At 39.3% G+C, this 14,652-nt stretch overlaps 1 protein-coding gene across 1 annotated transcript in view; it reads right to left on the bottom strand.

The window, feature by feature from the left end:
* EFCAB6 (EF-hand calcium binding domain 6) overlaps nucleotides 1-14,652 on the bottom strand; it is an 87,189-nt gene that overhangs the window by 24,659 nt on the left and 47,878 nt on the right. Inside the window, exons 10-16 of the mRNA XM_072400303.1 lie at nucleotides 14,365-14,475; nucleotides 13,325-13,445; nucleotides 12,383-12,553; nucleotides 11,096-11,167; nucleotides 6,656-6,816; nucleotides 6,196-6,366; nucleotides 5,081-5,252 (exon numbers count right to left, since the gene is read on the bottom strand). Coding sequence (XP_072256404.1) covers nucleotides 5,081-5,252; nucleotides 6,196-6,366; nucleotides 6,656-6,816; nucleotides 11,096-11,167; nucleotides 12,383-12,553; nucleotides 13,325-13,445; nucleotides 14,365-14,475 — 979 coding nt within the window. The remainder of the gene's footprint in view (nucleotides 1-5,080; nucleotides 5,253-6,195; nucleotides 6,367-6,655; nucleotides 6,817-11,095; nucleotides 11,168-12,382; nucleotides 12,554-13,324; nucleotides 13,446-14,364; nucleotides 14,476-14,652) is intronic.

Here is a 14,652-nt window from a genome sequence, read left to right as displayed (position 1 = left end):
ACAGCAGGGGAATTTTTTTCCCACATAAACAACAGAGAAAAAATTTAGAGTTTGTTAATTTAGTCCTAAATAATTTAAATTGGGAAACACATATGTAGTACCTTATGTTCCATGCAGGTAAATATGCAAATTTATAGACTGAATCATGCTCTAAAAATGGACTTATTTGTGTAAAATCCCTAAATTGAACACATTAGGTGGAATAGTTGCAAAGTAACACCCAATTTTTTTAGTTATATGATTTAGTGGGGAAGGCTGTTAGTGCCGTTTGTGTCCCCAATGGATACTGTCGCAGTGACTTACTGTGAGTACAGTTTCCTGTTTCCCCAACTTAGAATTTATACTCCATCCCCTGCTGGTTTTGGTTAAGAAATATATGGATAGTAAAATCCAGGAAGCAGAAACAGCAACTTCAGTTTAATGCAATGTCAGGGAAGCAATTGGAAAGGTAGAGTCTCTATGGGGACACAAACTGAAAAAAATTTTTGACTTTTGGACAGTGACATGAACACATGAGAAAAAGAGAAGACAAGACTCTGAGTCACAGCATTATGAGAGATCAACTTTAATCTCCCACTGAATCCAAAACTTTTTCTTTCACATAAATGGTGGTGGTTGTTTTAGTATTTTTTTTCCTCTTCATATATGGCTCACCATCCCCCCAGTTATCTTTCCTCTTTCAGCCAGCACACCCATGTTGACCCCCTTAATCAAAGAACGGCACTCACCATACACCCAACTCGGCTCCCATCAACAGCACCCATTTTTCCTCATCCTGCCACAGTACCTCCCTATCATCTACCTTAAAACACAGCAACTGCATTTTATTCCCACTCACCTCCATCCTTCAAAGTGCCCACCTCCATAGCCCAAGCCTGGTGGCAATTCCTTTCTCATCTCCATCTCCCCCTTCCTGCACAGTACGACACTACACCTAACTGTATTACCCCGGTTATAACACTATTCACCCTTCCTGGTCACAGCATCTTTCACCCAACTAACCCTGGGCCCAGCATTTTTCTTGCACCCATCTCCTGCTACAGTCACAACTCCCTCCTCAAATCCAACTCTCCACCATCCCTACTCACCCACAGTTTCCCCAACCTAACATAATTTACTCCATCTCTTGGTGTTTGTATTCACCTACCTCTTTGCTGATTCCCATGACATGCCTCCCACCATCCTACCTCGCAGTATCTCCCTACTATTCATACACACCTAAGCCACCTCAGTCCTCCTTCACATCGCCTCCCTCCAACCTATCTTAATCCCAACTTCCAACCATAGCAAGCACTGCTTCACCTACAACTCCATCCCTGCTATTCTTGCATCAGTAGTATCTGATTCATACAGCAAGCTGTAGAATTGGTCAACACATCAATCAGCACCCCCTAGGATGTACATACAAGAAGCAAGTGAAGGAACTTCAGGAAACTGACAGACAGTGAGCAAACATTGCTAGAATAGTGTTTGAACAGGAGCTCTGAGACACCGACCAGATCAGTAAAACCCCCTACAAAGCCTATCAAACATGCATCTAACTCCTCCTCCAAATAACCTCCACAATTAAAAATTCCAACCACTTCACCCCTCCTTACAGAACCTATTGGCCTCCTAAATCACCCCCATTTACCCCAATTGCCTGTGTAAGAATCTTCAATCTCCTTTTCAGAAGATCCCCACAACCATCTTACTCAACCCTAGCAAAGTAAACCCACCACTCAGTATATCCACCCCTACAGAGGCTTTATCCCAATTACCTCACCTTCCCCATAGACACCTTGACCACCCACCTCAAACTCTCCACAAACCCTTCCCTGCCACACATCTAATCTTGCCTTACATACAGAACATCCCCACCACTCACTTTACTCATAGAATTACAGAGCTCAGCTATTACCCACAGGGCAAACTTGCTACCCACCTCCATTTCCCCCACAGAGGCTTCACATCCCTCATCCCCACTACAGAGACCACTTACCTCCATTCACTATAGAGACCTCCGGCAAACACCTCAAACACGCCCACAGACCCATCTCACCACAAACGTTATTCTCCTTTACAGGGAATCCCCACCAACCACTTCACCTACCCCTCACAGAGATTCTTCAACACCCCCTCCTTCCCCCACATTTCATACTGACCCTCCTAATCACAGATTATCCCCTTTACAGAGACACCTTGCCACTCACCTTACCAACCTTACCAGAGGCTCCACATAACTCACTTTATCCCCATTCAAGAGACTTTCACTTTGCACTCACCACAGGTCCTCCCTGCAGCAAACTCCATCCACCCCCCTTATGGAATGTTCCTGCATTTATTCTCCCTGATCCAAATACTTCATCCAACTTCACATCCACCCTTTCTTGGCCAGACCCCTCACCGTTCTGAAAATCAACCACTACACTTCACCTACAGTTGCCTGAGCTGCTTTGGAATGAGCACACTTTAGTTAGTATAAACAACAAAAACAACAAACAGAAGCATTTAAGATCCTCAATAAATCCTCAATTATTACTTTTACTAAATGTAGCAAATACTATTACTTAATTGTACAGTTCCTGAAAATATACTATAATTTTCTTTTAATTCAATTGACCAAAAAAATGTAAAAAGCTGCTTTCTATATTTAATGTATACGTGCATTGTCCTTTAAATGGATTATGAAAGATTTTGTGTCTAGACACATATTAAGAGAACATACAGCAAACAGAGCAATCTGTAAAACACTGTCTTGTCTAACACAAACTGGAAAAAAATACTTTCCATTTTTGGACAGAACTGCCATCTAACACAGAAAAGCAGTCGCTGAAACCTTTCTGTGTGTCTCCAGCATGTGTTAATTGCGAAGTGTATAACGAGGATGATTTCTGGCTTGTGGGGCTCTGGGAGGTGTTAACAGAATGAAAAATCTCTCATTAACAACTTGACACTGTTCTCATTGTGCTAAGAAGTCTCGCAGCACAACTGAATAAGCCTTTTTATCAGAGCAAGCCCTGAGTCAACCTGTAATTGCTATTATGTAACATGTCATCATTAAATGGATTTGACAGATGATACGCCATTGAGAATTAGATCTGGATGAAAGAATCAAACACTTATTATTTTGCTGTTTCCAGCAAGTTTTGATTGACTGTTGGAAAAAGTGTATCAAATATTCTACCCTGGCTATGTCAGGCTATATAAGTGGGTAGCTGGCTATGTCATGGCTATATGAGTGAGTAGCAATATCAGGGTCATGTAGTGAGAAAAATGGGGCACTACAAGACTGACAAGGTACATCAAGGGCAGAATATGCTGCTGCACAGGACCCTGTCTATCACATAATGGGCAGGTGGTTAGGATAGATGGAGGGCTATTATCTCTTACAGTGAAAGTAAACACCAACATATACCTTTTTGGTTTCTTTGGTCTGGCAAAACCACAACTGAAATTGTTCATAACATCAATAGTTTGATAAGTTAAAAATACCTATCAATCCAAATGACTACCACTACACCCCTCTCTCTTTCCTTTGGAGAAAAGGAGAGAATCAGTGTTCAATTGTCCTGTTTTGTTTCTGTTGTCTGGATACAGAAAAGTGAGTAAGCGTAAAAAGAAATCCAAAGTAATGCAGCCACTACATCTCAGACCTGATAAGCTGCAACAAATTACATTTTTAATTTCTGGCTTAGATACACTTTAAACTAGCCATTTTGGTGAAGCAATCCAAAATTTTATTCCATTTTGGCAAAGTAATTAAAGACCTAAAATAGTGGTTGTGTGGTAGTGGTCAACTGCAAAATTTTTCGAATTGGAACTATTTTTTTTTTTGTATTACTTTCAATTTAATACACTGTATTCAGGCTTTCAAAGTATTGCTTAATTTCTTCTTTGCAATTTACCACATGATGATGGTCAGTCAAATATGATCAGTACATTGCCTCAATTTGGTGAATGCTTTGTATCTGAAATTCCTGGTGGACAAAGTGGTTAAAATTGACCTAACATTGTGATGTATATGACCAGTTTAATACATCTTGTCTTTAGGGGCTATTCACAATAGAAAGGGTTGTGTTTTAAAGTACAAAGAGACTAAATGAATGAGGAACATAACAAAATAAAAGTAAATTTGTTACAACTGGCATTAAAGGCCATATTGTTGGTGTTGGTACATGTTCCACGTGGTGACACTATGAAAATCCAAATAAAAACAGCATCCAACACTCCTCCAAAATTCATGAGTGTTTAATCAAAAAAGGTTTTCTTGGTTAAGTGACTTTTTTTCCTTCTAAACTGTATTAGGTAATCAGTAGGTAATAGTTGCCTAGAGAGTAGGGAAAATCTTCTGATGGAGACTTTGCCCAGAAGAACAAACAACATTTGGCCCAATCTGTAATACAATAAGCTACCAAGCATCCTAGTAGCCATTGCGAGTCCATACTCTCCAGTGTAACATAGTTTTCTACTGATGACTTTATGTGTGCAGATAATCCAACATGAAAAAGACAGTTGCATGTTTGTTGTACTCTAACAAGCCTACTGACTTCTCTGAACCCCTTCAGTTCTCTTGCTGAGTGAAGCCAGAAATGTGCAAAGTTAAACAGAAATAGGAATCAAAACGTCAATAATGTTATCACAGGTTTGTAAAGCTACGTACACACGTCAGATTTTTATCGCCCGATAATTGGCATCGGCCAAGTATCAGGTGAAAATCTGCCGTGTGTACAGTCGGTGTCGTCCATCGTCCAGACGACCGACCTGCCGGATCCACGGACGATGGACGACAGCCGATCCTAATGAAAGGGAAGGGGAGAGCGCGCAGCAGGGTGCCGCTCCGTCGCTCCCCCCCTCCCCTCTCAATAGAGCATGAACGGTGCTGTATGTACAGCATCGTTCATGCATCGTGCACACCCTTGTCGTTGGAAAGGATCGTGAAAGATCCTTTCCAACGACAAAAATTGGAAGTGTGTACGCAGCTTAAGTCTGGAATCTTGAGTTTGCTTCCTCTAATCCTGCAAGTCCCAGCCACTGGCCCATGACTGCCTCCTGCAGACTACCACCCTTGTAGCAAAGTGCAGAAGAAAACCTTTCTTACCTTTCTAAACTCTTTCTTGGAGACTTTTCCATCAGGCTGTCTGTTGTAGGCTAGAAAGCTTTCCTTAATAGTAAATCCGTTCTTTGTCATACATTGTTTTAGCTTGGCGATCACCTCATCCACAGTAAATTTCCTCACCAAATTGTTGGCTTGGTTTTCAATCTCTTTCATTCTTCCAACAAAAAGAAAAGATGTGTTACTGTAATAACTGTCTAGTGTTCAGTTGTTAAAAAGGACAGCTTGATATTTATGTAAATACTTAATTTTACATAACATGGGCAAAGAAGCATTTAAATATTTTTTTTTCAAAAATGTACTTTTTTTTCGCTTTTCATGGCCACCCATGCCATATACATTGGTGCACATGTCCGTTCAGTGAAGTGGCCAGCAGCTTTGCAGCTGTACATTCTGGTGCGATGTGTATCAGCATGTCAGCTTGTGACAAAGGGCATGAACAAACAGGTTCAACAAAGCGGGACTATCTTGAGCAAAACATAATGGTTTAGTTAAAAATACAAACATTTTTATTCATCATTTTAGGAAATACTTGTTAGGAACATTATAAGTGTGCATAATCATAATAAAAAGTATGTTCATCAATTTATAACCCCTCTAGAATATCACTCATTGGAAAATAATTCACTAGGGGGAAACGGTTTGACACAACGCATTTCACAGAACATAGGCTGCTTCAGGATTGAATTGTGCATATTGAAGGGTTCAGGTACTTCTTGTATTCAAGGAGTATAGACTGTTTCATTGCACACAGCCACACACTACACAAGGACAAGCTCAGCCTCCTTTAGCTGCTTATCCCTCTCACATTCTGAGTTTTGCTGCAAGGGACTGCACAAGGAAGATACCAAGACTGGCACTTGCATTCGTAAATATTTTAATGATGTATTAATTATTACAGAGATGCATTTATTTGTATGTTTTTATCTGTATAGTTCAGTAAATCCTATTGATCTATATATTGTTGAAGAATGTGAATGCTTAGTCTTTGAATGATGAAAATGATGAAGTAAATCCATAGTAAATCCAAGTTATCCTTCACTCTACCTGGTGCATTCATTTTTTCAATGTCTGCCTTATTAGAATATAGTCATTTTTACCTGTCACAATGATCAGATTGTCGTATTTCCTCCTGGTACTGATTTCTATCTAGGATGTCAGTGCTCACACCATTGATGTCACCAGCACAAGACACAGGGACTCCAATATTGTGCAGAAGCTCCATATAGGCAATGCCCTCCGAAAAGCTATTCCCATATTGGTTACAAATCCTGACAAGAAATAAAAAAGTCATATCAACTAACAGATTGCTAAAATGATGCAGTATATGGCTGAAAATGTGTGTACATCTGATCTTATGCACAAGAGTACAGTCATGCAAGAACAGGGATCTCCCCCAAACTGGTTATTAGCTTACAATGGTCTCAAGTTCTTTTGCATAAAATGGTATTACCATAACCCTTTACCAGAAACATATAAACTTAAAATATGGATGGGGTTCACATACTTTTGGTCAGATAAAAGCAATTTTGATAATAACGAGGAAATACAATATCATACTTATTATAGTGGTCATCTGACAAAGAAGAGCAGTATGTCTGAAGAATTCTCTTTAAATCATCCTTGTGGATAATGCCTGATCCTTTAGGGTCATGTGAAAGGACAGATTTAAGTACGTCCTTCAAGTGTGCATTGATTTTATTGCAGAGAATGTTTTCCATCTGAAAGGAGGAAACAAAAGAGAAATAGTTTGAAGGAAGATGATAGTGTACATTTAAAAGTTCTTGTATGTTTATGTAGCCACACAGTCACCAATCAGTTCCAAAATTTTAGGGCCCATACACACTAACACATTGAAGTATGTTAAAGTGTTCATTTTGAATGGGCTTCCACACATCTAAAAAATGTAGGTGTGTCTAAGCAGTACAGTGCACCTTTTATCATATATTACTTCTGGAAAACAGCAGTGCACTTTTAGGTATCTGAGTGTGCCCAAGCACTTCAATACCTACAGCATCATAGCTGTATATCTGCAGTGTAAGCTCTGATTGCAGGTCTCACAAAATTTGGAGTGAGATTTGAAGATGTCACTACAGTGACATCTGCTCGCTGATCTTCTTATTACAGACTCTGAACATGGCATTGTAAAGCAGTAAAGAGGAAAAGTTAATATGCAAAGAAACTACAGGTGCTGGCATCTAGTCTCTTACCCTTTACCTTATTAAGCAATACTTCCATATTCTTCCTTAAAGCGGACCTAAACTATTTTTTTTACTTTACATAAAAGGGTAGCAACCCTTTGACATAATTTAAAAATATTTTTTTTTTTTTTTTTACTGCAACACCTTTAAAAAAAAAAAAGTGAACCCCCCACCCTATTCTGTCTTGATCGCTGCGACAATCAAGAATAAATGGGAGGGCAGAGACTCCCAGGATACCTACCTCCTACATCCCAGGAGGCTCCCGGCATTTTCCTACATTGAGGGGAAAGACATGCCAATCCCACGCATGCGCAGTGAGATCAGCACTCTGTTTTTTCCCTTTACAGCAGGCTACGTCACCTTATCACGCGCCTGAGCAGTGCGAGATCAAGTGACATAGCCTGAAGAAGGAAGAAGATGGAGGAAGACTCCCCCGCACCGGGACAAAGGAAAATTCCAGGATTGCATGGGACCTGATCGAGAAATTCTCCAGCACAATGAAGGGATCTGTGAAATTAAGGGTAAGTGTGATTTTTTTTTTAATTTTCAGTTCAGTTCCACTTTAATGTGGGTAAAAATAGACATGACTGTTTTTTTTTTTTTTTATGAACCACACACCCCAATGCATAACATGTGATGTGTCCGGCACTGTAATGCAGGTGAGTTGCCATGTGCTGCAGTGGAGCATTAGGGTGTCATTCTATGGTTATAATTTAATTGCATGGCATGGTTTACTTTTCTTAGGGCTGTTAATGAAATTAATTCCTTTGAATGCTGCTGGCTATATAAAGATCCCTCTCTGCTACTTCAAAAGTTAGTGACAGAAAGGAGTTGATCAAATTCAGCATTTAGACCTGGAAGATAAACAACTGCTCAAACACATGTAAAGTCTTCATGTAGTGCTGAGACTTAACACTAAACACAGTGTCCTGATGCAAAGCCCTTGTACATATGCCCACAAACCTAACTTATAACTTGAAACAGCACTTTTGAAAAGACTATATTTTGAAAAGCAGAAATCAACTTCAAAATACAACATGCTTTTACAGCAAATTTGTATCCTCAGCTGTCGATCTTTTAATGCTTTTCCAAAAACTATTCAGATAGTTTGGAACATAAAAGTTGTAAGCGCCTGACTGATTAAATTAATTCTTATTTAATAGCTTGATTCTCGTCTGGCTGCCTTGCCGATGGTAGTAAACAGCACCGCGATGTTGTTAAAAAGATACAGAAACATTGTGGAGCAATTTACATATAAACTTCTTGCTAATCTGCATGTCAGCCTTTAACACTTTGTAATCCAAAATGACTATGGTTCTTCAGTTTGCAGAATCACACATTTTTCATTAGCATTGTCAACATTTTGGGTAGTTAAAGGACAAGCAAGGGAATAATTCCTGATGTATTAAATATAAAAATTAAAAATTCAATGCCAGGCAATTAGCTAAACATACAGATGGAATAGAATAAGGCAGCTGTATTTACCAGCCAAAAGGTTGGTCCTTCTGTCCATAGAGTCCTGAGATCTGTACACAGAACAGCTGATTTGTCTCTGGTGAAGTTAAGTATCACCTATGGGTCTTGTTCTTCCCATCCTGTCACTGGTAGTAAAAAGCGAAAGCTGACAAGCTCATCTATCTCTCTCATTCAGCTCTCTCCTTCTACCATCATACACCTTGTTAGCACATGAACACTAAAAGTACAACTCTTGGGTTGCAAATCTTTCCCCCAGCTATACTGCTAAGGTGACTAGATCGAATTCTGGTAATACACCTGATCATTTCCAATGATCAATGGTGTATTATTAAAGTTGCATTCATATGTGTTAATTGTAACAGCCTGGAGTTAATTTTTTGAAAAACACATATTGGTAGAACTGCCACAATATGAGCAACAAAAGAAGTACACAATAACCATTTTACTTAATGATGTTTGGGTTTCGTGCCTTTATTCCAGCAGCCCCAGGGAATTATGAGCCTTTGTCCTGACAAACAGCATATTGTGTACTACAGTGATCCCTCGTTTTTCGCGGTTAATGGGGACCAGAACCTTCCGCGAAAGCTGAAAAACCGCGAAGTAGGATTTCCCCCAAGGAATTTTCGTGTATGCGGGTACAAGAATGTTTTACATATGTAAACAGTATTTATACTTTACACATTTAAGAAAAAAAAATTACAACAGTACTGTATACGTATTTACTTAAACGTGTCGGTGCTAATTAATAAGGTTAATTACAAAACCTTATACATACAGTAATAAACATTAATCAACGTTGCTTTCTGAAAGAGGCAAAGAGTCTTGTGGCGGAGGAGAGGTTCTCACTTGACTCGTAGAAGCTTTAGGCTCACTCGGAGACTCTTCTGCTGGAGGCACTGACGGTAGAGCCGGGGGCTTTACCTTGGAGAGAAACATGGTGATGGGTAGTTGTTGTCTTTGTTTTTTCTTTTCCTTCAAAATTCCCCTGTACAAGGACATAACCCCATCAATGCGATTGCTGAAATCGACAGCTCGAACCATATTGTCGTCAATGTCTTGTGCAAATTGTTGCATCGCTCTTGCCATGTTGCACAATTGTTGCAGATTCTCCAGGGTAAGGCCACGCTTTTCAGTTTCTTCTTCGTCTTCCTCTTTGTTTTCTTCCTCACTTGCAGACTTTGTCATCTCAAGGAGGTCTTCATCGGTCAGTGGGTCCGAGTGGCAATCAATAAGGGCGCCGATGTCTTCTTCCGTCATGTCGACAAATCCTTCATTCCTTATGATGTGAGCCAGCCTCACCGCCTTCTCCACCGCTGAGTGATGAACTTCTTCAGGAGTGAAGCCTGGATAGTCTCGCACCACGTTCGGCCATAATAAGTTATCGCCAGCACAACACTAAAATACAGTATGCGAGACAAGACTCGTACTCTCATTGGTGGATGTCGCACCAATCACGCGCCTTTATGAGAGCCTGTGGTATGTACAGAAAACCCGCGAAGCACTGAAGCCGCAAGACATGAAGCGCGAAGTGGCGAGGGAACACTGTATACACATCCTGTATGTTGCTAAATAATTCATGCCAAGTAAACCCTCCACTAAGCATTATTTTAGACTGGCCATTTAACAAATACACTATGCAATATCTGAAAAGGATAAAGGATTATGCATGCAGAAAAGACTTGTAGGCTGATTTAAAACAGTGAGCAGATACATAATAATTTCATACTGCACTTGTATCCTATGTTTAATTGTGCCTTTTTCTGCTGGTAATAGTCTTCCAATCTGATAGACTTAATAGGCAGATCAAAGTCAGCAGAAAAAGTGAAGAAGCCTGCAGGGTAGCTGGACAACGCAATTATTGTTTTACTTGTATTTATTTAGCATCAACATATTAAGCAGTGGTTTACAAGATCCAAAGTCATACCACTAACTGTCCCTCAAAGGTGCTCACAATCTAATGTCCCTTCCATAGTCATATGCCATTACTACAGTCTACTACTACATTACTACAGAGGGCAATGTTTGGAGGGGAAGACAATTAACCTAACTGGAAACCCACACAAACATAGGGAGAACCTACACACCCCTTGCAGATAGTGTCCTGGCCAAAATTCATTACTGTGACCTAATGCTGCAAAGGCAAGAGTGCAAGCCAGTAAACCTGATTCCCATGAGGCAGTGGCTTAGCATTGCAAAGTTTCTCCAGCAACTTTGCAACAGATTCACATAACAATTATTTGCTTTAATATACAGTAAGAAATGATGCCAAATATACTAAAAAATAGATTTGGATTTACATACACTTTAAATGTATGGGTCTTACCGTGTCCAAGGACAATTCAACTGATTTTTCCTTTACTGGTTGCTTGGTGTTATTTAGCCACTTGTGACCTGTCTAGTTAAAAGAAAAGAAGATCATTTAGGGTTGAATGTTTTTTAAGCCTTCTTTGCAAAATATCCATCCATTCTTTAAACTGTACCAACATGTAACTTTAATTGGTTGAATGTGGGTTTGTGGCTTATAAAGTGCAGCAAGTAATTTCCCCATGTGCTGCCCAAAAAGTGCCAGCGTTGCTTATGTACTGACAATATGCTGCCTACATTCATCAAAACCTTGTGAGTGCAGAATTATGATTATTGGTGAGCTATGACACCCAGGACCTTCTTAGTCTTCTGGTGAAGGTACTGCAGGGGATAGCTCTGGAAAGAAGGTATTGCAACCTGAGCTTTTATTTTTTTAGGGACCCAGGTGGCATTCAAAAAATGGTTTGGCATTTGGGCTTTAGGTTTTCACTACATTGCTAGGTGCATGCTTGCTACAGGTGATTAATTCATTGAATGAAAGAACAAATTCACAGTTTAGGAAAATGCACCTTCAAAAACAGGTCACCCATGGCAGTACCCATATTTACACCCAACTATTTCATGTACAGCGCTGCGTAATATGTTGGCGCTTTTTTCATCCTGTTTATTATTATTACTATTATTATTATTATCAATAATAATAATAATAATAATAAAACCTATATAAATTTTGGTTAAATGCTCAGAAACTCAATGTTTTCTGCTGTCTGTGGAGTTGTGCTTATGTTTCAAAAGTGTCAGCGCATGGAGGGTTAATTTTACTTTTTGGGTACATTTGCTTTATAAAAAGAATGCTTCCAAAAAAGTTTTGTCTGCCTGTGGAACGTGCTCCTCACAACTTCATAGTCAGGCACTGCTTCATACTGTGAGCCCTCATTAGTATTGTCTGTATTCATTCTTGCCTGGAAGCCATGTGCTCGCTGTGCAAAATCTTTTTTGTTCCCTGATTTATAGCCTAACTACAATCCCAGGAAGCCCAGATTCCCTGTCCTGTGTATCCCTGAAATGCCTAATATTGGTTCACAATTTCCACTGTTTTGGTATTTTTCGATCATCCCGACTACAGGGGCATCTAAGCAGTACCTTTATCACATAGCCTAAAGCAGTGTTAATGTATAGAGCTTATTAGATGAAGCAATGCTTCAGGATTTGTCCTGTAGTATTGCTATGCGAGCTGGAAGTCTTGTGCAGAACAAACTAGGCAGAGAGAAATGAAAACAGCTTTCAGCTGCTAATGGGCACGTACAACGGATTCCTTTTCTTCAAACAGGTCCAGGAACTGGTGGTAGCTGATGAATCCGGTGTGTTCTGGGTCTAGTATGATCATAAGCTCTTTGAACTGCTCATCTGTGATGCGAAACATCATGCAGTCGACGATGCGGCGTAGCTCCTTCCTGCTCACTTTGCCTTTGCGTCCCTAGGATCCATATAGAAAAATAAGATATCAGTCAACCTTAATACATCCTAGAATGGCTCTATCTGATTAAAGAAGATTCAGCCCTAATCACAAGCTTTTAAAAGTAATTTTAATATTTACCCTGCCATAAAAGGTCTTTCACTATTATAATAATGTCACAATACTCTGTCATTGTCCTTAAAAAGCTCTCCTGCACTGTTGTCCTGTCACACGGGTTTTCTGTGGGGACTGCAAGAGGCTATTTTACAGGTATTTTACAGTTACACAGACATGCTTTTCTGATGGTGACCACAGTGGTACATGCCTGCATACTGTGTGCTTAAAAAGCAATTTGTAATCTTAGCCAGAAGCCTGTGTTACAGAGTGACCATGCAGGAGCACAGCTAGGAGTCAGGGACAGAACACTGTCACCCTGAAACAGAATTGCCTAATCAAGAAATCTTTTGTCAGGATCACCAGGTATTACTTTAAAGCTTCAGATTTAAGAATAAAAATTAGGATTAAAGTTTGGTTTGGTTTAACTGTAATTGGAACTGTATGATCTGTCAGCAATTGATAAAACCCAAATAACTCTTCTAGCACCCTGTGAAATTCATACTGTGAAAAATTCAGGCTTTTCAGAAGGAGGCTTATTTTATATAGTGTATGGTAGCTACTATGTGCACATACATATCTACATTTCACATACTGTACAAAGAGTTTACAGTCCTTCTATACCCATACCATATATATGTAAATGACCTAATATTGCCTCACACAAATAAAACTCACCTCATCAAGTATAAGAAAGGCCTGTTTTAGAGAGGGGTATGCTTCCTGGAAGTGCTGGTGAAGTTTTTGAAGAATGTGATCATTGGAGAAAGTTTCCTCTCTTATTTTCACAGGACTAACCCTAGAGGTAAAGACATTCAACAAAAAAGGTTCTCGGATATTGTATATATGTGAAATCAGACTAATGTTAAAGAGAATCTGCAACTTTTTTTTGATAAAGAATTAATGATGGAGTCTTGTAAACACACAACCTAGTGACCTATTCCCACTTTCCTTTCAAATACTTTCCAGTCATTATGTTGTTGTTTCTGAGCCACTACATGCAGTGCTCATGCCTAAGTGGCCAATTGCAAACACCCAAACACTATAAAGGTGACATTTTAAAGTTTAAAACACATGGACCTCTCACAGGGTTGGGTCTATGGAATACCCAGTGTTTGCAGGTTAGAGCAGTGTGAGGTGTGTAGGTGTTAGGGCAACATAGGTAAAGAAAGGTGTGTGTGTGTGTGTGTGTATGTGGGGGTTAATAACTGTCTTAGAATGTGTATATTTTTTTTAAAACCATTTCAAAGCAAAAAAATATTGTGTTTGTCCATTTACTGCATTTATTATACAATATCCCTTTTAGGGATAATACATTTTTAAAAAGTTACGCTACAAATTAAATTTTCTATTTGTCTTCCTAAAAAATGCACACTCTCTTCATATGGGATAAAGAGCAAATGATCATTACACTAAAATGCCAAGGTCAACATATTACATCCAAGTCCATCCCCTCCACCTTTTTCCAAACATGCAAAAAGAGGTATTATTGCCAGTTTACCCCAATGTAAGCGGTAAATCTCCAGACTGCAATAAAATATAATTTCAACCTCCTACCTAATCTATCTAAAAATGTTTTTAACATTACAAGTTGCCTGATTACAATTGGCCATCAATTACTGTCTCACCCCAGTAAAGCAAAACCCCCCAAAAACATTTCTGAAGTTAGACATGCGACTAACACATTGACCAGTCACCTATACCATGTATTTGTTTACCTGTGATTTGACTTAATAGGAAGAGTCTGTCCATTTTCGATACTAACAGGTTCCTTAAATTGTTTCAGAAATTGCTCCCAGCAGACTGTGTCTGTGACACTGAATTTAAACCTAGAAGATAAGCATATGTGTCAAATCACATTACACATATTAAAGTAGAATTATGGCCCATCATTAAAAAAAAAAATTTACCTTACTGTAACAACAAATTCTTAGCCCCCTACAAATACTTATTCAGCCTGCTAGTGAAGTCCACCTAATTGCAGCTTCCTGTGCTGGTGTGGAAAT

This window comes from Pyxicephalus adspersus, chromosome 2 (assembly GCF_032062135.1).
Source record: "Pyxicephalus adspersus chromosome 2, UCB_Pads_2.0, whole genome shotgun sequence".
Lineage (NCBI taxonomy): Eukaryota > Metazoa > Chordata > Amphibia > Anura > Pyxicephalidae > Pyxicephalus > Pyxicephalus adspersus.
Note: the sequence above shows the minus strand (reverse complement) of the source record. Positions and strands in the feature narration are given on the sequence as shown.